Raw genomic sequence first — 24,189 nt, forward strand, 5'->3', positions numbered from 1 at the left:
TCTGGAGGAGTTTGAGATATGGTGCTGGAGGAGGATGGAAAAGATCTCACGGACATTGAAACTCAAAAATGAAGAAATCCTTAGCAGTACAGGTGAAAAAAAAGATCTTGATTATCAGAAATAAGACTAATTAATTAGCCATCTCTACGGGCACAATAGTTTTATAGTTAATGTCATGGAAGGAATGATTCAAGGCAAGAACGATCAGAAAGATCAGAGAACATGTACGAGCAGGCTCATATGAGAAAATGAAGAGAATAACAGATTACAGAGAAGAGTGGAGGAGAAGAATTGCTGGCAAATAATAATAATAATAATAATAATAATAATAATAATAATAATAATAATAATAATAATAATAATAATAATAATAATGTGTGTGTTAGGTCATCAGCCCAGAGGCTGGTTGGATCCTCAAATAGCACCACCAAAGGTTATAAGGTTATAAGGAAACCCCCAAAACCAATGGCAGCACCAAAGTGAGGCGTACTAGGCAAGATGAGGAGTGAGGTAGTTTGCCATTGCTTTCCTCACCGGGTCAGAAAGTACTATTGCAGCACGACTGACCCCATGAGCAGCACCTTTCATGACACTCATATGCACTAGTCATGCTCTGAATGTCATTACTCAGCACTACCCATACCCCAGCAACTTCCATATTGTCACAGCCATGGATGTTGACTGGGACTTCGGTGGAAGCTACACTTTACTCTGGCCTGTCCCAAGAGATGGATGCAAATGTACTGTATCCATCAAGAAATGACAGCAGGCAGATAATAATAATAATAATAATAATAATAATAATAATAATAATAATAATAATAATAATAATAATAATAATAATAATAATCGTCATCATCATGCGAGGTTCAGCAATTAAATAAAGAGCTGAAAAGAGGTCCTTTAAGCAGGTTGAAGGCTTCCTAATCTATTTTACAGCAGCAGTTTTAGAACATTTGAATACTATTTATATTTATCAGGCTGGAAAGGACCAAAACAAATGAAATGAAATGGTGTGTGGCCTACGGAGAAGCCTGGTGCAGGATGAAATGAGGACGGCACATGCACCCAGTCCCCGTGCCAGGGGAATTAACCAATTATGGTTAAAATTCCCGTCCCATCCGGGAATCGAACCCGGTACCCCTGTGACCAAAGGCCAGCACGATAACTATGTAGCCATGGAGCCGGACAGTTTATGTTGATGTTATCTGAAATAAAGGGATCATATAATTATGTTCCAATTGCACCTCTGCCTTCAAAGGAATATGAAATAGGTACCAGGAGCTACGCGAAACGTAGGTTGATGATCGTGATACCGAAACATATCAAACAAAACAAAGGCAACACAAACAAATTTTTGGCAGCGCGAGTGCGAGCATGTGGAAGTGGTTCTCGAGACAGTAGTTGACCTAGAGATTGTTTATGCAATAGGATAAAATAAATAATTAATCCTGCATGTTTTGTGGATTATTCATCTCCTCATTCGCAGTGTTCACGAACGGCTGATGCAGTGCTTTGTTAAATTGGCCTCGTGGTTTTTGTGTGTGTGTACATAACCTAAATTCTTGTGAACACCAACGTAAATAATGAACCGTCAAGATGATGATTATGATTTCGATTCCTTTGAAGGCAGGGGTGCAATTGTCTTTGAGAATTCCAGGGTAAGAATGCATTCAGTTATACTGGCAATTAAACTACTACCATACATTTTTAAAACATATTAACAATATATTGATATAAGGGGGATCTACCAGATAGCTTAATTACAGTATTTGACCGTTTGGCTATGTTGGGATTGCTTAACACTGCGGATTTGCCATAGTATATCTCATAGAATTGAATTACTTCCACAAAATAAGACAACTGTTGTCTTTAGCTGTACGAGTTCACGTTACGAGACTCGCTTCATGGCTATAACCAGTGATGGGAATACAAGAAGAAAGGAATCGGGCTGATTTACAGTTATCTGAGAAATATCTTACTCAGTTACATATTACTTTTTCAACAAGTAATCAGTGATATTGCAATTACAGTTACTTCGCAGAACGCCAGTCTTAAGGATTTTTTTTTTTTTTTTTTTTGCATGAAGCTGGAATAACTTAATACAAAGTCTGGAAGTTAAAGACTTGGTTCTTAAAATTCTATTTGCTAAGCCTCGACCTGTTTGGGGGAAAGTGCATCTTTATATTTACTGGAAAGACACTCTGTAGGGGCACTCGAAGGAATACCTGTGTTTGTTGTTGAGTGTAAAATTTTACTGTCCACTGTCCAACCTTAATAACATTATAAGGTGGTGGGTGTGGTAGGTTTTTTTAACCTAGACATCAAGTGGCTATCTTTGTTAGGTGAGATGGCTCTCCTCTGTAGCATAATGGTTAGTGATATTAGCTGCCGTACTTGGAGGAGGCCTGGGTTCCATTCCTGATACTGCCAGAGATTTAAGAAGGGCAGGGGTGGTGGTATGTGGTTAAAATGGTTCATGCAGCTCACATCCATGTGATATTTTCCAATAACTTTTATTTTAGTTAGGCATTTCAAATAATTTGCCATTTACCTTATACATAGGCCTAAAATAATTGGTCCTTAAAATTCTATTTGCTAAGCCTCGACCTGTTTGGGGGAAAGTGCATCTTTATATTTATTGGAAAGACACTCTGTAGGGGCACTCGAAGGATACGTGTGTTTGTTGTTGGAGTGTAAAATTTTACTGTCCGCTGTCCAAATTTAATAACATTATAAGGAAGTTTAAATGATGCAGATCTTACCTGGAATTGATTTTAGATGTGTGTTCATTATGATAGCCACCAGGGACCCACCAGCCTACCTCCCGAAGTACGTTTACTTTTGTAACCGAATTAAGTGTAGCACGTGCCATTGTCCGTTACTTGATTAGCTACTAGCATTTCCTTTGGCTGACGTACAATGGGAAGTGATGTAATTCCCAGAAATCAACAAACATAGATTCTCGAACTAACCAGTCCAGCCCAATGGCTTTGGCACTTTCCATCATGCTATATTATTCAGCTTTTCACCACTATCTAACATAGAATGCGCTGCTGTCTCCCTAGGAAAGGGAGGGCTGCACTTCCAGACCAACTTTGCTTGCCCCGAGCCTAATGATCTTGTCTGTAGCTGGACCTAACCAATCCAGACCAATGGCTTTGTCACCCTCCAGCATACTTTATTCAGCTTTTCACCACTATCGAATGAACGTATAACGCGCTGCTGTCACCCTAGGGCAGGGATGGCGAACATATGACATGTATGTCACAATTAATTCTATGGCCATATCTTTTACAAAATATATTAGGTTAAAGTAAAAATATACAGTACCTTATTTTAAAAATATACCTGTTTTTTTTTTAAATGTAATTTTCAGTGATGTTAGCAAAATAAAATCATGAAACACTCAGCCGAATGGATTCATATGTAATGAAATATAACACCTAAATGAAATCAAATGAGGTGGTTTCATGATGATTTTAAAGGAAAATAACCGGTGGCACACTAGACAGTAAAAAGTCATTAAGAAACCCTTAATTGACACGCTAGTCAGAAAAGGTTTGCCATGCCTGCCCTAGGGAATGCTAGAGGCCTGTTGGCTGCTGTGCAGCACTAACTTGTGGCTTACGCCCCTCCGACCATCTTTGGTTGCCTCAGGCGCAAGGCCTTGTCACTAACCGGACCTGACAGTGTAGACTGGTGTTGTCCTTAGTTCCTAACCTTGTGGAGCGTGCTGTTTCGTCTTCCGAGAGAAACAAACAAAAGGAACTTATGTGAAATCTGTGTAAAATAAGAACTGAAGGAAACATGAGTTGATTCTAAAAGAGGTTTGTATGTATGTTGGGTATTCGGCCCGAAGGCTGGTTTGATCCTCTGCAGCTCCGCCAACAGCTGTCATAAATAGCCTAGGCTTTACTGAAGAGGCGTACGAGGGAAATGAGGAGTGAGGTAGTTTCCTGGTGCTTTCCTCACCGAGCCAGCCGTTGCTATTACATGTCAGTCTGCCAAGCCCACTGAAATGCATGCACCTACCGACCCTATGAGCGATATTTTCACACCATTCATAACATGGACTGGCCAAAAAGAGGTATATGTCATTTACCATTGCAGAATCATATGCCATTTGCAAAAAAGGAAAATGATGTGTCAGTCAAAAAGTCAAAATTCTTTGAGCTACGCCCTGAATATGTCTTACCAGTAGCAAAAACCCCACGCAGTGTAGGGCCTATGTGTATGCAAATATCACTTGAACTTCAGATTTCTTATTCAGGCTATTAAGAATGTGAAACGAGCTTTTTCTAGCCTGTGGAAGGGAACTTCTCACTACATTATGCTGTGATAGAAATTGTGAGAAATGCATGACTGGTCTCTGCTGTGAATGCCAAACCAGCAATGAAGCGTTATTTGGGGAAACTAATTTAGATACGTTCATCACATTGAAGCAGTGGAAGGAAGTAGATGGCATAAATTGTTTTGGGCAGATGGATCTCTTAATGATGTTTTAACTGAAATGAAGAACCCGTTGAAATATTGTAAAATTTGTATGTAGCCTATGTTAAATATGTTCAGCTCCGATACTTTGAAGAGAGGAAAAAATAAAATTGCAGCAAATGAATGTATTCTGCATGTTGATTTTGCAGAAAATATCAATACTGTAGCTCAGGATGTGATACAGAGTACTCAGTGGAACCATCTTCACAGTCTGTGCTTGGTTACGTGGTGCTACACGTTCTGTGACTGTGGTAAGTCATGAATTGTACCATGATAAATTTACAGTCTGGGCATTCTTTCAGTGTGTTACACAGACATTAAGACAAGTCTTCCAAAATTTTAGAAAATATTGAGCTCTTCTTTGATGGCTGTACAACTCAACTATTTTTATCTGTTTAATAATTTGCTTTATGTTGCACTGCCACAGATATGTCTTATGGCGACAGTGGAATAGGAAAGGCCTAGGAGTGGGAAGGAAGAGACCGTGGCCTTAATTAAGGTACAGCCCCAGCATTTGCCTGGTGTGAAAATGGGAAACCAAAGAAAACCATCTTCTGGGCTGCTGACCTTGGGCTGCGAACTCACTATCCCCTGAATGCAAGCTCACAGCCAACGCGCCCAGTCAACTCAACTAAAAATTCACTTTAGTCTTCATAACCGTGGCTACATGAAGAGTGATTTTGGAATGAAAGGAGAAAGGAGTTTTGTTGCTACTTCCCATGGAAAAGGGGCATTAGATGGAATTGGTGGAATCATAAAGAGCAAGGCATGGATTTGTATCAACGCTGGAACTGCTGTGATCAATTCTGCACATGATTTCTCTGACGATGTGAAGTCTATGGCAGGAATGTTCTCTACTTATCTACTGAGCAGATCTATAGGTACAGACTTATTTGGAAAACAGATGTGTGAAGACCATGACAATTTTTTTTTTTTTTTCCCTGTCATATCATCATAAATAAAGTGGTCATTTTCTGGTAGGAAGGACAGCACATCCAGCATCAGTGGACATAGGTAGATTTAATGCAGAAGCATTATTAGAAGATGTTACGATTAGAGATTTTGTTCTAGTATCAATATCTTTGCAAAGTTCAACTCATACCAGAAAGGAAGCCATCAGTAAGCAGTACTTTGCCACTGTGCTTGAGATTGATTGGAGGGGGGAAGAACTTAAGCTACAGTACCAGTACATGCATCCAAGTGGTACTTATTGGTTTTGGCTGGATAAAAATGACATTTCACATGAGAACTCCAGTGCTTTTGTTAGGAAAGTCTCCCAACCTATACCATTCAATAATCTTGGTTCAGTTTCAGTTATGTTAATAGAAATGAATTGCATTATTAAAGATTTCTTGTGAAAACACTCATTTCTAGTGTTCAGTTACAAATATTTCCTTTACTTTTACATCAAGTTGTAAGTGCAGATGTTTGTATGGTACTGGAGGTACAAAACTTTATCATATGTTTCTTTATGTGATGTGAAACAGTATTGTAAGGAGAACTATATTATGATTGTTGAAGGTCACATAATAATAATAATAATTATTATTATTATCATCATCATCCCTCTTGGTGGCCATGATCATTAAGGCGTCAAGTACAGAGTGAGTTGGCCGTGCGGTTAGGGTTGTGCAGCTGTGAGCTTGCATTCAGGAGACAGGGTGTTTTAATCCAACCGTTGGCAGCCATGAAGAAAATTTTCCATTGTTTACCATTTTCACACCAGGCAATTGCTGGGGCTGTACCTTAATTAAGGCCACAGCCGCTACCTTCCCAGTCCTAGCCCTTTCCCACCCTTCCATCGCCGGAAACTTTCGATGTGTTAGTGCAACATTAAACAAGTAGCAAAAAAGTAAGGGGTCAAGTCTATATGGTCTGACACTGTGGTTAGCCAGTTTGAGTCCCGTTGGTTGATAAATATTTCACCATCACATTGTCGGCCGACTGGGTAGGAGAGGGGTTGGTATACAATTTTAAATCACTAGATTGCATGCCAAAAGCCAGGATTAAATTCCAAACCACTCCGCAGTGCTAATATGGATTGAGGCGATATGATGCTGTTAGTGGTGATTCGTCCATCGGATTAGAACGTAAAGCGTTGAGCAGATCCCATGGTGATATTTGACAGGAGTAGGCTATGTGCTGGCACTGGGTTTCACCTTCTCCCTTCATACTGTCATATCACATCAGTCATTACATCTCATTAACTCCTCTGATGAGGTTGACATCAAGAAGGGCATCCGATCATAAAAACTTGCTGTGAAGATTCATCTCACTACATACCCGACCCTGTAGAGAAACGGGACAAGGGTTGGATGTACATACAATTGAAGGTCACTTACTGTAATTGCACTTTATAAATATACTAGCTCATGTACCTGTGTTTCACTACGGAATGCTAGGTAAAATAATATACATGTTGTGAGTAAGATTTAATTAGTTCGCAGTTACTCTTAGCATTACCCAAGAAACACCACGTGGAGGTTGCCGTACATCATTTCTCATGTAAAGTCTAAGTTGAAAAGTTTTCATTACAATGGCAGGCCCCATTTCCTACTGCCAGTCTCAGTCGATATGGGGAGTTTTCATTACAAAGGCAGGCCCCCTTTCCTACTTCCAGTCACATTTGAGTTGGGGAGCTTTCATTATAATGGCAGTGTCCCTTGCCTACAGCCAGTCACATTTGAGTTGTGTAATTGTAATTATAAATGCAGAATCCCTTGCCCTTCTGCCATTCAAATTATGTTGTCCATTGTTGTTGTTGAAGTCATAATCTAGTTGGGAGTTTTAATTAAATGCTGATTATGGAGACTGCGATAGTGTAAGGTGTAGTTCTTTACTCTCACTTTCCGTGATTTGGTAAGAGTAAAAATGTGAAGCAGAAACACTTTTAATTAAGAGGGACTTTAGAATTTGGATCGGGTTGGGGATTCTAATGGAATATCCATCTTCTCCACGGCAGAACATTAGAGTGTACTGAAGAACGTCATGGTGAGTTTCATTGATCCACACCGACTTTGTGCCTCTGCTATGAAGAACAAATTCCCACTTTTCAAACTCCTGCCCCACAAGCACCAAAGCCATCTCACTTTTTCTAGGTGCACTATATTGACCCCTTTGTTCAACTGGTGGTATCGGTACACATGAATCGCAACTTTAATCCCTTTACCTTCTGGGGCATTCTTCAACGCTGTTTCAACATCTTGTATATGAGTTGCCTAGTTGCAAAACCAGCTAACTGACAAAAATGTATAAAATGATCTTTTAGCACCATTGGATATGTTTTCGCGTCCTCTTAACGATTAGTGAAAGACTCAGGGTGCAAAACCACCTATAACGTTCTCAAAATGAGCTTAGAAAGAAGCGTTTGTTTGCTAAACCAGCTAAGTGTAAAGCTTTTTCGGATGCAGAACCAGCCAAGTGACCAACGGTTGCAAAACCAGCTAAGTTGAGTATATCGATTGCCCACTTCGCACCGTTCGGATGCAAAACCTGCCAACTGTTGCTGTGTTCCACATTGTACCGTTTATCGATTATTATTCTGTAGAATATCAATAGCGTTGCAGAAGTAGTATTAGGTAGACAGTAGTTGTACTGCTTAGTTTGGTAGTATGTGAAAGTGGAGTCACTATCATTCTTTGTGGACGATGGAACAATGGTTGCAATCACAAGTCTAGTGGGATGCTAGCATAACTTTGATTGGTGAGTGTTTTTAATAGCAATTGTATACTTTAGGGGTTACAGCTAATTATTTATTGATAGATCCAATATTGTGTTGTTGGGCTTTACAGCAGTGAGTCGCCATAATTCGGATTCATAATGGGAGAATGGGGGTTCAGGTAGAAGCACGACAGCTAGTGATGAAACGTTGATGACTCCTGATCAAAATGTAACAAACAAGAATACTATTACTACTCTCGATGGTCAAGAGCTAACAAGAAGAGGCCGGAAAAGACATAGATGCCCACAACAATGGAAGAGGAATGTTCAGAAGAAAATGAGGTTAGTTCAACATGACACATAACCTCAATGTTGACAATCCACATATTGTTGTACTTTATTTTACTTACCGTGCTCGTTCTCAAACCACTTTTTTTTTTTTTTTTACAGGTACCAGCCTAAGGGATTCACGAGACTTCCGGACTGTAAGCACGCACAAGGAAAACTGAAGTGCATGGAACTCTCGATGCAAGATTTACGCAGAATACACCAGATGTTCAACGCAGACCTTTAACGTGCTGGGCAAAATCAGTTTATTTTGTAACATGTTTTGGTAAGCTCCCCAAAACAAAAATTCAAAGGTGATACTACGAAACACCAAATATCTACGCTATTCACATTGCCCAAATATCGAGCTGGTGTGGTCGAGAATATTCACATATGTCAAGGAGCCTTTCTGAGTAGGCTATACTACAAGTTGGAAAGGACAGGGTAAAAAGACTTTGTCAGCATGGTTTGGAAGATGAAACTGCTCCAAGTGAGAAAAGGGGAGGAGTTCGGTGAACTGATATTTACAGAGACAGAAAAGGGGCTGTCATGAACGACATAAAATCATTTCAACCACTTGAAAAACACCACTCTATAGGCAGAAACGGTGAGCGAGTATACCTGCCTAGTGAGCTTAATGTCAAGAAGAAGTGGTCAATGTTTTGTGAAGCTAACTCGAGTGATCTCCAGGTCAAGTACGACTATTATCTCAAAATATTCGATACGGAGTTTAATATCAGGTTCGGTGCTCCTTCAGTCGACACTTGTTCTACTTGCTCGTCATTGAAGCAGAGGATTGTCCACTCAAAAACACACGAGGAGAAAACTGTGCTTCAAACACAGCTGATGGCTCACAAATTACACACTGAAAAGTGTTCTTCAAACATCTTCAAGAAGATGATAATGAACTGACAGTAGGTTACGACGTCCAAAAGAATCTAGTTCTTCCAAAGGTCACAGATCAAACTGCGTACTACGCTCGACAGATGTATCTGTGCAATTTCACAATATGCGTAGGCTCGTCAAATGAAAGTCAAACCTCAGATAATGTTACTACCTACGTGTGGCTTGAAAGCAAATTTCCGAAACATTCAAACCAGATTGATTCCACGGTGCATCACAAACTTCTCAACTTAGACCTGGCCAACCAAATAACAGTGTGAATTTTCTATGATGGCTGCGGCGAAAAAAATAAAAATACCACTATGATGAGCATGATTATCCTGTGGTTTCTGCATGAAGATCCGAATACATTGTAGAGAATCATTTTATGGTTTCCCATCATTGGACATTCATTTATTCTACCAGATCGAGTTTTTGGCAATATAGAATGACAACTCCGGAAGCTTTCTGTTATTGAGAACCCTACTAAATACACCGAAATCATCAAGAAACTTTCCACGCTCGTTCGTTTGGGAGATGATTGTACAGTACCAGTACATGATTGGAAGACTTTTGCCCAGAGCGTTCTGAAAACCCCAGGAGCATGGCACTTCCAGTTACAGAAGGCCAAGAAGCTGATTTTTTACGAAGAGCCTGACTAGAAAAGTGTACTGTGTTCAAGGAGAGCCTTTTTATAATTTTGAAGCGTGCCAGCCAAAAAGTCTTACTAAGAAAGACAAAACTTTTACAAATGATCTCCCTGACGTCATCCCAAAAGGTAATGTCGTGAAAAAAGCTAAACTTGATGATGTGAAGAGATTTTTGGCTCTCCACCACAGAGATCAATGGGACCAAGATGATATTTTAGGTTTCCTTAAGGACGTGTTCACTCAACAGGAAAGCTTTACTGCAGACCCTACCAGAGTAGGTGATCAAACAGACAAAGTTTTCAAACTACTCGACGACGCTGATGGAGAGTGTGTCGTTTAAAAATAAGAGTCTGTAACAATGTGATTGTATTAGTGATGTACTGTATGTATTAAACAGAAGCTTAACAATGTTTTGATTTTGATAATATTGACAAAGTGAATTTATTTCCCATTTCTATTCCTGAAAAAATATGACCGACTCGACTATCATCGCAATTATTATTAATAATTAATGTTAGTTCAGTATCTTATAATATAAGAACCGCTATGTCCAAATACTTTTACACCTATTTCACGTCTCACAACTCGCATTTTAGGTTGTCCGAATTCCTAGCTCGGATATTTCAAAAGTTTGCAAAACCTGCTAAATGTGACGTTCGGTTGCAAAACCAGCTAACTGCAATCTTTACGTGTAAAATACGACTAAAGTATAAATGCACGATTGCTCACTCTAAGGTATTTATTTATCCACAATTTTATGTTTTTTTTTTAAAGAACCTTATTTGTACCTCTTTTAAACTGCTTTAAAACAGTTTTTGCTGTTTTCCCAACATTAAAAAAAAAATAGCTGGTTTTGTAACTAGGCGACTCATATAAGGATTGTGATTATCCATATGTTGTTGAAGTTGTAAAATTAATCAAGGTTTTGCAACAGGAGAGATATTGTACTGAATTTCTGACTCCTTTTCATAATTGCCAACAAAATATATATGTATAAATGTTTTTTTCCCCCTTGCGATGAAGGTAGCAAACTTCCTATTCTGTGGTACCGTACCTTAAACTTGACATTGAACTTTAAAAGTTGGTATAAAATTTCAGTCATATACCTCTTCAGCTCCAAAGCACATCATTTGAAAATGTCTGTTGTACCTACTTCCTCCTGTTCCTCAAAAAATGCTCAGATTCAGGATGTTCATTAATAAGGAAATTGTGTAGAGGTTAAGGAAGCTTTCCAATAGGAAAGAGGTATATCTCTGTTCCCACAGCACTAATCGGGGCTTTCTTCATTCCATTTTTTGCGTTACACTACTTGCAATGGACTTTCTGGCCAATAGCAACAATCATGTCATTACTGTAATATGTATTGCAGTCGTATTTGAATCCCGATAAAGATTTTGTTTACCACAGTATCAAAAATTTATTTTCATTGTAACTCCTAACAGCTTTTTGCTTGACTTCAGGATGTTTCTTTGTATATTTCCTGACAGCCTCCTTATTTAGATCAGGTTTTCTTTCAGTAAATTTTTTACAGACTCCTTTTTTTTTGTGTAATATCTAAAGAAGCCATTTCTTTTCAGTTTTGACTCAATTTATAACTGTTAGGGTCTTAAGTCTGCTGAAACTAATTTTGAGTAATAAATTTATAAACTACCTGCAAAAGAAAACAAATGGTAACAGTATTATACCTGAACAAGAAGCAACTTAATTAAATGAGAATGTCATGTTTCGTTCTTAAAAGAACATAGTCAGATTCTATCAAAATCACTCTCAAACCTTTAGAAATGTATAAACATTTATGTTTAAATACTTGAAATCTGGGACTTACCTTAATGACTTGAAATTGTTCGGCTGCGTGACTACTGTTCATCTTGTGTGCTATTACTTATAAGAAGACTGACTTGGGACTGGCATACAGAAAACTTATATGCTTTACCATACCAGTACTATAGCGAAAAGCAGAAGGTATCTGCATTATCATATACAACACATAGACACTTTTAACTTAATGACTAGAGAAAACATTATTTTTTAATAATGTTTTAATTCAACTGCTTAGAAACCCAACTCTTATTATACCGTAATTTTATAAATAAATTTTTACAACACCATGGATGGTGTGCTAAGTGTTTAGAACAATAACAAGCAAGACTTTATGGAATTTAACATGAACAGCATTTTGTGCAAGGTTGAAAATAGCAAAAATGTCTCATCACTTTCTGGTCCAGTGATGAAAGCAATAGAAAACCACCTTACTCCTCATCATACCTTGTTCGCTTCAGTTATGACGCTGCCATCAGTGCTGTTTGAGGATCCAACCATCCTATGGGATGAAGAATTAACAGCTAGATAGAACAGCAAAAACGCACCCAATATATTTTATTCTGCATTCAGAAAGTAACGAAATAAAAGTGAAGGATATATGAATTACATGGTTGGGCGCATGGCATACTTTGTACACTAAGATGACATTAGTGCAGTTATTTTTTCTGTTTCACCTCTGTTCACTTGGAGGTATGACAACACAACTTATCACTATGCTAACTGAAGCAGCAATGAAGGAATAGCTGCAAACTCACAATTGTAAAACAGTAATGAAACATTTCAAGGCAATGTTATTGTTGATAAGGCATAAGTAGCTAAATGTAAAAATGTCCTATCTAAGCTCCAGTAATAAGAGTAATAAGTGTTTTTGTCACCTCCAGAAATATATGAGAATTGTGAATTATGACTCTTGTCGTATGAGGCACGGATCTGTCTAGGATCTAGAAGCTTATTTCAGTGTATTAAACGTTAAGTACATGCTTCACTTGTCTGTTCCTTACAGTCCATCTTAGCAGTGTAAATAAAATTGCTGCTTTAACTTAAATTCGTAGCATGAAAATTCCTGCACCTTATCTCACAAGGAAGGATCCTGATAGTTATTGCTTTGATGCAGAAATCACTCTTTTTATTGAGAATTATCCATGTTTCATGGCATAAACTAAGACTTCTGGGCAATTTTGAGCTGTTGTGGGCTGTAGGTTGTGAAGTTATAGCGTGTTGGTGTTGCTAGATTTTTTTACAAGGGTTATGGTGTTTTTTCTTTACAGTTTGTTTTATGCTGCACCGACACAGATAGGTCCTATGGTGACGATGGGATAGGAAGGGCCTAGGAGTGGGAAGGAAGCGGCCGTGGCCTTAATTAAGGTACAGTCTGGTGTGAAAATGGGAAAACACGGAAAACCATCTTCAGGGCTGCCGACAGTGGGTTTTGAACTCGCTATCTCCTGGATGCAAGCTCACAGCTGCGCGCTCCTAATTGCACGGTCAACTTGCCCGGTGGTTGTGGTATTTGACTCTGAATAGAACAAGATGGTAAAACTCTCGGATGGTGAGTTCCACTGCAGCAATATGTGAGCAACCCGATGAGCTAGCATTTGACTACCATGCACTGAAATCTACCCATCTCGATCAGTGGTGAAATTTTAATGTAAATTCACACAACTGAAGGAAGTCTGATCCCCCTTATGCTTCATGTTGCTTCACTTGGCATGTTTACTGTATTGAAAGGAGGCCAATAAGTCTGATGTTATGCATAAATTCACCACCATAGGTTTAATGACATATGTTTACCAACTGTCTAAGAGTTTTACTAAAGAAGACTATCTCATTTATGTTAATGTTCATAAACAACTTTGATAGCTGCAGTAGCTTAAGTGCGGCCAGTATCCAGGGTTCGAGCCCCACTGTCGGCAGCCCTGAAGATGGTTTTCCGTGGTTTCCCATTTTCACACCAGGCACATGCCGGGGTTGTACATTAATTAAGGCCATGGCCGCTTCCTTCCAATTCCTAGGCCTTTCCTATCCCATCGTCGCCGTAAGACATATCTGTGTCGGTGTGACGTAAAGCAAATAGCATAAACAACTACTATACTTCTAGTGATGTTTTAGTTGCTATGGAACCCAGATAGGAATGTGAGAGAGAGAATAGTGATACATTTTCATTGTACCCTTCCCTCCGAGCCAAAACACTGCAGGAAAAGCTAGTATATCTAGGGCCACTTAAAAAAAAAAAAAAAAAAAAAAAAAAAATCAGTAACTTGTATAATAGCTGTTGCATTTGAATAAAAAGGGATACTGGCACTAAGTATGGTTTACCATTTCCCTATAACTTTATATTTTTTTTTCTCATTTATAAACTCAAATGAATAAGGTTTCAAAGCATCTTAAAAAGTCTTCAAATGGTCCTAGGTAAAATGCGCCCTTGTACGTTGGGCCACGTGCCTCTGTATTGGCCACTTGTCAGTTCACTTAAGTTTTTCTGCTCATCAGAAATTCATAAAATAATACACACAATATGTACTTTTGATACGTTGTAACATGTTGGTGGGCAAGTAAATAAAGACAGAACCTGGCAGCGTTCTACTTCTAAATATTTATTTACTAGTTACTTATACTACACATTAACACACAGGATTACCAAGCTCACAACATGCACTCATGACACACAATTTTACAGTACGTGCTCTCTCACTTAGTACTCACTGTTCATTTACATTAATACATGCAGACTACAGTCACCAGTATTACAGTCTCACACTGATTGGCATTGGCACAGTTCGCAGTCTGCACACGGCACATTCAAGAGGATGTTCGCCGCCCACACTCCAGCAGAACTAAGTTCATAGCCCCTTGACGGCACGCATTGTCTTTTCCACGCTGCGCCAGAACTCGATACTCGCTCACAGCAGCTGGCCGCTAGACACACACACGATGACAGGTAATGGAACTAGTCTTCAGTTCCAACAGGTGAACACTCCAACAGACTGCCCACTCAACTCTGGCTGTAATGCACAATGACTGACTGCAACCTCCACTCTTGTTCATTCACACTGATTGAGCTCCAATTAAGCTCCTTGCCAGCTCACTGAGTCCATTCACTCTCTGAACTGACTGAACTCCGCAGGTGTTACTGTCTTATATGCCTCTGGCCGGACCTTTTGAGATACATCAGCCTCTCGAATCTTATGGAAGCCTCTGGATATGGAAGACTCTTGGTGCACGGGACTTGCTGTTTCCACATCTCACAAGACCACAGTGACATAGCGGCCACTGTAGCAGTGTCTGAGGTGCCGGCCCACCCCCTTCAGGTTGGCTGAGCAGCAGGAGGCGCGGCCCTAGTACGTCGACGTCACACACGGAGCGGTGCCACAACTGATCGCTCCCCCCTTCAGCCCTGCTCCACAAAACAGCGAACACATCACAAAATTTTAAGTTCACAAAACAACAGAAAAAGTATTACCAAGCGAGTGGCTGCATGGTTTGGGTCACGCAGTTGTCAGCTTGCATTCGGGAGATGATGGGTTTGAACCCCACAGTCGGCAGCCCAGAAGATGGTTTTCTGTGTTTTACCATTTCAGCACCAGACAAATGCTGGGCCTGTACCTTGCGGCCATGGCCCCTTCCCACTCCTAGCCCTTTCCTAATCCCATCATCGCCAAAAGACCTACCTGTGAAGGTGCGACGTAAAGCAAGTCGTAAAACGAAGAAAAAGAATTACATTTGTCTTGTTGAACATTGTCTTCTTCCTTGTAGTTTTTTTTTCTTTCCAATTTTTCTTACTGAAATTGTATGCGCTAACTTTGACAACAAATGCTAAATGAAGACATTGTCAAGCAGATCCTCTAATACTCTAATACCTTCATTGCAATAGCCTTCTGTGGAATGTCATAAACATCATCACCGGGCGAGTTGGCTGTGCGGTTAGGGGTGCACAACTGTTAGCTTGTATCCGGGAGATAGTGGGTTTGAACCCCACTGTCAGCAGACCTGAAGATGGTTTTCTGTGTTTTCCCATTTTCACACCAGGCAAATGCTGAGGCTGTACCTTAATTAAGGCCATGGCTTCTTCCTTCCCATTCTTAGGCCTTTCCTATCCTATTGTTGCCATAAGATCTATCTGTGTCGGTGCGACGTTAAGCAAATTGTAGGAAAAAAAACCCATCATCATCTTTATTAAGCAAAATTTTATTTTTCAGACAAGGAAACCGTCTTTGGATATCTAACAGAAAATTCTCCAGACACAATATCAATAATTTCAGCAACATAATATAATGCACTTCATTTTCCCCCCACCGAGCTCGATAGCTGCAGTCGCTTAAGTGCGGCCAGTATCCAGTATTCGGGAGATAGTAGGTTCGAATCCCACTGTCGGCAGCCCTGAAGATGGTTTTCCGTGGTTTCCCATTTTCACACTAGGCAAATGCTGGGGCTGTACCTTAATTAAGGCCACAGCCGCTTCCTTCCCACTCCTAGCCCTTCCCTGTCCCATCGCCTCCATAAGACCTTTCTGTGTCGGTGCGACGTAAAGCAAAATAGCATTTTTCCCCCATTCATTTGGTTAAACAGAAATTCCTTGTAGATATAATTTCATTGTTGTGCTGTTTTATTTGTTCATGCCATTCCAAAACAGCAGCAGAGTCTGAATCATCTTCAAGGAGATCTTCCTCATAAGTTGATGATGGCAAGTTGCATTTTATCTGCTTTCTAATTTTCTTTGCTCCTTTGGCTTTCTGCCCACCTTCATTTATCTTTTCTGGAGTATCTGTCAGTACCTTGCACCTACCCTCTGTGCGTCCTCCTCTCGACTTTCTGGGACATGTTTTGGGGCATGGACGTATTTGCTCTGGTGTTAACTTCTTGGTAAGTTCTTTTTCGTGCCAGTAAATCTACCGACATGAGGTTGACGTATTTGAGCACCTTCAAATACCACCGACTGAGCCAGGATCGAACCTGCCAAGTTGGGGTCAGAAGGCCAGCGCTTCAACCGTCTGCGCCACTCAGCCTGGCTTCAATATGTGAGGTCTTTTGCTAAATGTATTTCCAGCATTCAGGATGTGTGGGTTTTTTGTACCTGTGAACTGTTATATGTGTTGTTCAGTTCTTTTCTTTTTTTGCTAGTTGTTTTACATCGCACCGACACAGATAGGTCTTATCACGACTGTGGGACAGGAAAGGGCCAGGAGTGGGAAGGAAGCGGCCGTGGCCTTAATTACGGTACAGCCCCAGCATTTGCCTGTTGTGAAAATGGGAAACCACGGAAAACCATCTTCAGGGCTGCCGATAGTGGGGTTTGAACCTACTATCTCCCGAGTACTGGATACTGGCCCACACTTAAGTGACTGCAGGTATCAAGCTCGGTTTGTTCAGTTCTTAAATTAGTTATGTATCAAGGTGTTGTTTTACGAAAGTGAATTAACAGAGATTTGAGTAAATTTCAGTTGAGGTAAATTTTGTGATAAAATAAAATGATGACATTTTCTACTTATGCACCATGCTGAAACTGAAATGTCTTGCTGCTATAGGTGCATTTCTGAATATATTCTAGGGACCACTATGGGCATGCGAGCTGAGTACCATAGCTCAAATTTTTATAGGTCTTTTCCCTGTTAAGTGCAGTGGTATTTGAAGGTGCTCAAATATGCCTGCTTATGTCGGTAAATTTGCTGGCAAGTAAAAAAAACTACAGTACGATTTCAGTTCATCTGCCTCTCCAAAAGCTGGAGAAGAAGTTAATGGTCCATAAAACCAAACATTAAAATTATTGTCTATGGGCATATCTGCTACAAGATAGGACTATAAAGGCAGAATTTAGTTATTTTGATATTGAGTCACTGCAAATTTACATTCATTCCTGGTAATTGCTGAGATAGTATTTCAACCTTAAGTGAATCATCCAAAAATGATACCTATAAGTTTGAATAATATACTGTTAATTAGTTTTCTTTTACAGCCGTATTTCCTCACTTCTTAACTTTCTTGAACATAAAACCAATAACAGGGTATTAAATTTCACCTTGATAAAGGATGTCATTTTCTAACATTTTCATTTTCTACTGCTCTAGGAAGGAGAATTTCCTCTCATTTCTTTTTCTTTAATATTAACTTAATTTTTTGGCTTTTGTTGTGGCATCATACACAGCCATTAACCCGGCTCAAGGGAGATAGGATCACCTTCCCTACTTTCCACATGAGTAATTCTTGTCTGGAGAATCCACATTGCAGGGGTGGGCATCCTCCACATCAGTTGGCCGTGTGAAAGGATGGCTAAGTTCTTGTAGGGACCCAGTCCCATAGGGTATAACGTGGAACCCATGCCCAGGGTTACAGTCGAAGACCTTAATGGCATCTGTGGCAGAAAAGGAGACCTTCAGAATGGCAGAGATGGCAGATGAGGCAACCCATCCTCCCTGGGGATAATTAGAAGAGGAAAACACTTCCTTGTGGCGAAGAGGGATCTTCAAAAGCTAAAGGAGTAAACCCTGAAAGAAAATCCTCAGATGCATTAGGCTTAGCAGTCCAACAGAAGAGTAATGGATGTTATTGCTTTCAATGAAAGAGCAAGCCTTGGATTGAAAATACCTAAAATACCAAATGTAGACAACACTTCTTGAACCCCTGGAATGATTGACTGCTCTTCACAGCCTGAAGATAATACAAGGAATGCAAAGGACAAAAAACTAGAACCCAGCGAAAAGAAAAGTTGAGAGTGGGAACATTAAATGTAATAACCTTGACAGGAAAGAGTGAAGAGTTTGTAGACATGATGGAACGGAGGAAGATCCATATCCTTAGAATGAGTGAAACCAAATGGAGGGGAAAGAACTCAAAATTGCTGAGAGATGGATACAAATTATACTGGCATGGTCACAATAAAGAGGCAAAGAATGTAGTGGGCCTTGTATTTCACAATTACCAAGCTCGATAGCTTCAGGCGCTTAAGTGCGGCCAGTATCCAGTATTCGGGAGATAGTGGGTTCGAACCCCAATTTCGGCAGCCCCGAAGATGGTTTTCCGTGGTTTCCCATTTTCATACCAAGCAAATGTTGGGGCCACGGACGTTTCCTTCCCACTCCTAGCCCTTTCCTGTCCCATCGTCTCCATAAAACCTATCTGTGTCGGTGCGACGTAAAGCAGCTTACAATAATAATAATAATAATAATAATAATAATAATAATAATAATAATGTATTTCACAAAGACATTGACCCTATTACAGATGTAAGCTGTATAAGCAGAAGGATAATTAAAGCCAGAGTGAACATAAGGAAAGAATAGTTTCACCATACTCCAAGTGTACACACCTCAGCAAGGGTGCAGTGAGAATGAAAAAGGACTATGTCTTTACAGACAAATTAATTGGAGAAAAAGTGAGGGACACAAAAGTTATATACCAAGTGAGTTTCTGGATAGTGACCACAGGTTACAAGTGGTGGATCTAAATTATAAAATTAAAGGTGTGACTGCTGTACAAAGAATGCCAAAAATTAAGGAATGGAAGTTGAAAGAAGAAGAAAATAAGAAAAGTTTCCAAAATCTAATAGCACGAAGAGCAGTAGTCGGTAGTGCTGTGCAAGTATGCGGCAAAACAAAAGGTAAGGTAAAAGAGAAAGAAACCAGTTGGTGGAATGATAGAGTAAAAGATACTTTTAAAGAATGTAATATAGCAAAGAAGAATATGGAGGTTGAAAAGAGAAATCAGAACCAAGGGCTGGTACCAAAAGATGAACACAAGGTGAAAACACTGCAGCAGGAATACTGACAGAAGAAATTACATACAAAGAGAGTAGTGAAAGAAGATATGGAGACGAGTTGGGAAAAATTCACCCAGAAAATAGAGAAAGATAGCAAAGGGAACAAAAAACTGTTAAATGGGCTGTTGTAAAGTAAGAGGTCTGATACAGAAGATATAAAAGCACTTGAAACAGAAGATGGAGATACTTTATTATCAGGGACATGGAAGGCATCAGAGAATTGACAAAGAATTATTTATTTAATTATTTTGAAAGCTTACTTAATGGGGAAAATGAACAGGAAAGAGACACTGAAGTCATTGAAGTGGAGGAAGAACAGTATCCAATTTCTTGGGCAGAAACCGAAAATGCCCTAAAACAGGTGAAAGGTGGGAAAGCGGCAGGAGTAGATGAGTTGACAGTGGATATGATTCAGGCAGCTGGAATCCATGGAATACAGTTGTTACATTGGATACTGAGGGTGATATCAAAAGAGAACAAATGAATGGAAAAAGGGAATTATAATACCATTGTTCAAGAAAGGGAGTAAAAAGTATTGCACCAAATACTGAGGAATCACACTACTATCACATGGCCTTAAGATAATGGAAAATATCATAGGAAAGAGATTGAGGAAAATCCTAGAACCCCAATTGGAGGAACAACAGCATAGATTCAGAAGTAATAGAGGAACGATAGACCTAATTTTTTCCCTCCGTCAGGAAGGAAAGGACTTGATGGTAGTGTTCCTGGATTTGGAAAAGGCATATGACAGTGTACCAAGGGATAAAATATGGGAATGCTTGAGGAAACATAATTTCTGATTCATAAAAAAAAAAAAAAAAAAAAAAAAAGTTCTCTTACTATATGAAGGTTGTGAGAGCAGTATACAAGTGAGAGGTGGAAGATCAAAGTGGTTTAAGACAAAGATAGATGTTCAGCAAGGCAGTTCGCTTTCTCTGTTAACTGTTCATTACACTTATGGACACAATTATTAAAGAAATCAAGGAGGTAGAAAATGATCTCAATGCTTTTGTTTTTGCTGATGACATTGCCATTTGGGGAGAGACTGAAATGGAAGTTCAGAGGAGACGGGATTACTGGAATACAAAATTTAAAGAATTCATGTTGATTGTGAGTAAGAGAAAGTCACTGGCAATGCAGATGAACAGGATGCCCGCACCTTGTAACATCGTACTGGAAGGAGAGAAGCTTGAAAGTGTGAAAAGTTTCAGTTATCTGGGTAGTGTCATATCATGTGATGGAGGTGTCAAACTAGAAGTATTAAACAGAGTAGCAAAAGGATCCAGCTTCTTCCACCAAGTACAAAACCTAATCTGGGACAAGGGAGTCCCTCCAAGAGCTAAACAAACAATGTATAAAACCTACGTCCTGCCAGTCATGATGTATAGTCTGGAGACCTGTGTCATAAATAAGAGAGAAGTGAGTCAAATGCAAGCATGTCAAATGAAGTTCCTTAGGTCAGCTCTACAAAAACACAGGAGAGATAGAGTCAAGAATGAATGTGTAAGGAGAGACCTGCAGGTGAACTTGACCATGGAGGAAAGGATAGGTGCTGTGAGATTGAAGGGGTTAGGTCATGTGAAGCGAATGCACACAACTCAGACTCCACGCTAGTGTCTGGAGATGGAGATGCCCGGAAGAAGACCTATTGGATGGCCTAGAAAGAGATGTACAGACCAAGTTAATGAAGATCTCAGGAGGAGAGGAGTAAAATGGGATGCAGTGGAGAGGGAAAGACTATACCAGGACAGAATTCAATGGAGGCATATCATTCACAAAGTTCCTACCCAACTTGCTGGAAGGAAATCCTGATGATGATAAAAGCATTTTAAATGTAATCTCATTTGCATTCATGACCCTTGCTTTAGCCTTCTGTGAGCATACAACATTATTATTATTATTATTATTATTATTATTATTATTATTATTATTATTATTATTATTATTATTATTATTATTATTATTATTTCTTCTTCTTTATTAAAACAGTATAGATTAGAGAGAATGTTCATATATCATTCTTTTGCTATTCTTAGGTTACAATTTGTTTTCCTGTATTGTGGTTAAATAGAAGGCCAACTGGTAGTTGAATTGAAGTAACAAAGTTGCAAATGAAAACATAGGTACCAGTTCCTTATATACCTTGGTTTCATTGCTAAGAATTATTTTATTATATTGAATGGGGTGAATATAAATTTTTTGCTTATTTAAGAGTCCAGAATTATATCACACTCTCATCTTATCTGAAGAACAGAATTGAATGGGGCTTCTATTTCATGTGTCTTCACCATCTAGTTCATCAAACTCATATGTGTGTACTACACTGCAAGGAGCTTTGCATGTATGATTTTTAAGGCTTACTAATAGGCTGATTGATCCCCTTCTTGGCTAGCTGCCAGCTTGGAGGATAAAAGCAGGGAAGGGGGTAGTTGCTTCAGGAGGAGTTACTTGTTCATTTGCACTGTGTATTTTTATTCCATATCTTGGTTTGTGTGGAGCGTGTGTTAGTTTGTATGGATGATGAAAGTGAAGTTACAACACATTGGTAGTTCAATTACTTAGATTTTAGTATTACTTGGGTTCTGTTTCAACCACATACATTTTTCCCTCCTTGTGATTTGATATCACACCTTGTGTGCTTTGTTTGTTTAAAACCATTTTTTTTTCATCTTAACTAGTTTTGTTTCACAAGATGGCAGGTTCCTCTGAGTTGTCATTTATAATTCAATATGTTACCACCATGAAGTCATTTTATAGTTCAAGCAGCAGTAAACCATTAGGCTACAGTTCAAAAAATCAAGCAGCAGCAGCTAGAGAGTACAAGAATTTCTCTCACCTATATTTTGAAGTGCACAGTAACAATTCTTTGGGAATGTACTCCCAGGTAAGAGAACCAATCCTTTATTGATTTTTTACACCCAGCACAGTGTGTAGCTTGTGTAAGTCACATTTTCCAATCAGTTATTTGTAGTGCTTCTGTTTTGTAGAACATCCAGTGTGTATTTTGAAAACAATCCATTTTCCTTCAGAACTTTTACAAAATGTTACTGCTTTACATTCATCAGGCTAATTGATAAAATATTCTCTCCTATTCTGTAGAGCTGCTCTGTGGTTGTTCATAAGGAAAGTTTTATGCTTAAGATCCAAGAAGGATTATTTTTATTATTATTATTATTATTATTATTATTATTATTATTATTATTATTATTTTCACTGTTGATATAACTTGTCCTCATTGTACTTGATACAAAGAAAGAACATGTAGGCCTGTATTAATGCATTATTTGATTACAAAGAATTTTCATCTGTTGGTGTCTACAACATGTTCTGTTCCATAACTTGACATGTCCAAAATAACCCGGTAACAGAAGGAAACATATTGTTGTAAGAAAAGTTAGCCGCTAAAAATGCATAGTTCACTGTATCAACAGTGACTCCTGTCATTGTACAGAGGGCACTAGGAAAGTTTTGCAATACGCAAAAACGGTTGGCTGGACACCCCTATTATGGTGAGGGATGAAAAGAGGGGTGAAAATCGGTGTAGAAGACAGCAAGGCGTGACCTTCACACCAGTTGTTACCAATCAGTGGGGTTGAAAGCAAGTTAAGATGTCAGTGTGGTCTATAAGGTTAATATCGCACAATTATCCGCTACAATTTTGCTCGTGGATTAACTGTTGACCAGTGCCTGGAGGAAATGACTCCTGTGCTGGGCAAAGACTGTCCACATTGGACAACAATTTTCCATTGGTACAAAGAGTTCTAGAGGGGAAATTTTGGGGTTGAAGACGATCCTCGTTCTGGGCGACCTTCTGAATCAGTGACTGAGGGAAACATTGAAGCTGTGAGGAAAATGTTGCAGCAAGAGAGGCGGTTGACATATCGGCAGGTAGAAGAGACCCTTTACATCCCTGCACCAGCTATTCATTCATTTCTACATGACCATCTCCATGCTAGAAAGGTTTGTTCCCTTTGGGTGCCCCATTCACTTTCGGAGGAACAAAGGGCACATCGAGTGAAATGGTGCCGAAAAATGCTAAAACAGTTTGAAAATGGGACATCGCATAACGTCAATAGCATCGTTACAGGTGACGAAACTTGGCTTTATTATTACGATGTCCCAACAAAATCCCAGAACAAGGTGTGTCTGTTTGAAGATGAGGGTACTCCTGTGACTGTGCAAAAGTTGAGGTCAGTGAAGAAAAGGATGATTGCAGTATTCTTCACTAAGCGGGGCACCGTGATTCGGGTTGTGCTAGAAACACAAAGGACAGTCACTGCGAAGTGGTACAGTGAGACTTGTCTGCCTCAGGTCATCCAGGCTCTCAAGCAGCTCCATCCAAGGTCACGGCTCAAAACTTGGCTCTTGCATCACGACAATGCTCCAGCACATCGTGTTAATGTAACAATGGATTTACTTGCCAGATCAGGGTTTACTGTGCTTGATCACCCTCCATACAGTCCTGATCTTGCCCCATGTGACTTCCCACTCTTCCCAGAAGTGAAGATGAAGCTGAAAGGGCAGTGTTTTGCATCTGACGAGGAGCTTCTGGCAGCATGGGGTCAAGAGTGTAAAAATGTAACAGAAGAAAAGTGGCAGAAC

General features: G+C 39.5%; 1 protein-coding gene across 1 annotated transcript in view; it reads left to right on the top strand.

Moving 5' to 3' along the window:
• Positions 1 to 1,387: 1,387 nt before the first annotated feature.
• The window catches only part of LOC136863210 (leucine-rich melanocyte differentiation-associated protein), a 148,576-nt gene continuing 125,774 nt past the window's right edge, over positions 1,388 to 24,189 (top strand). Inside the window, exon 1 of the mRNA XM_067139580.2 lies at positions 1,388 to 1,661. Coding sequence (XP_066995681.1) covers positions 1,587 to 1,661 — 75 coding nt within the window. The 5' untranslated portion in view covers positions 1,388 to 1,586. The remainder of the gene's footprint in view (positions 1,662 to 24,189) is intronic.

This window comes from Anabrus simplex, chromosome 2, assembly GCF_040414725.1.
Source record: "Anabrus simplex isolate iqAnaSimp1 chromosome 2, ASM4041472v1, whole genome shotgun sequence".
Classification (NCBI taxonomy): Eukaryota; Metazoa; Arthropoda; class Insecta; order Orthoptera; family Tettigoniidae; genus Anabrus; species Anabrus simplex.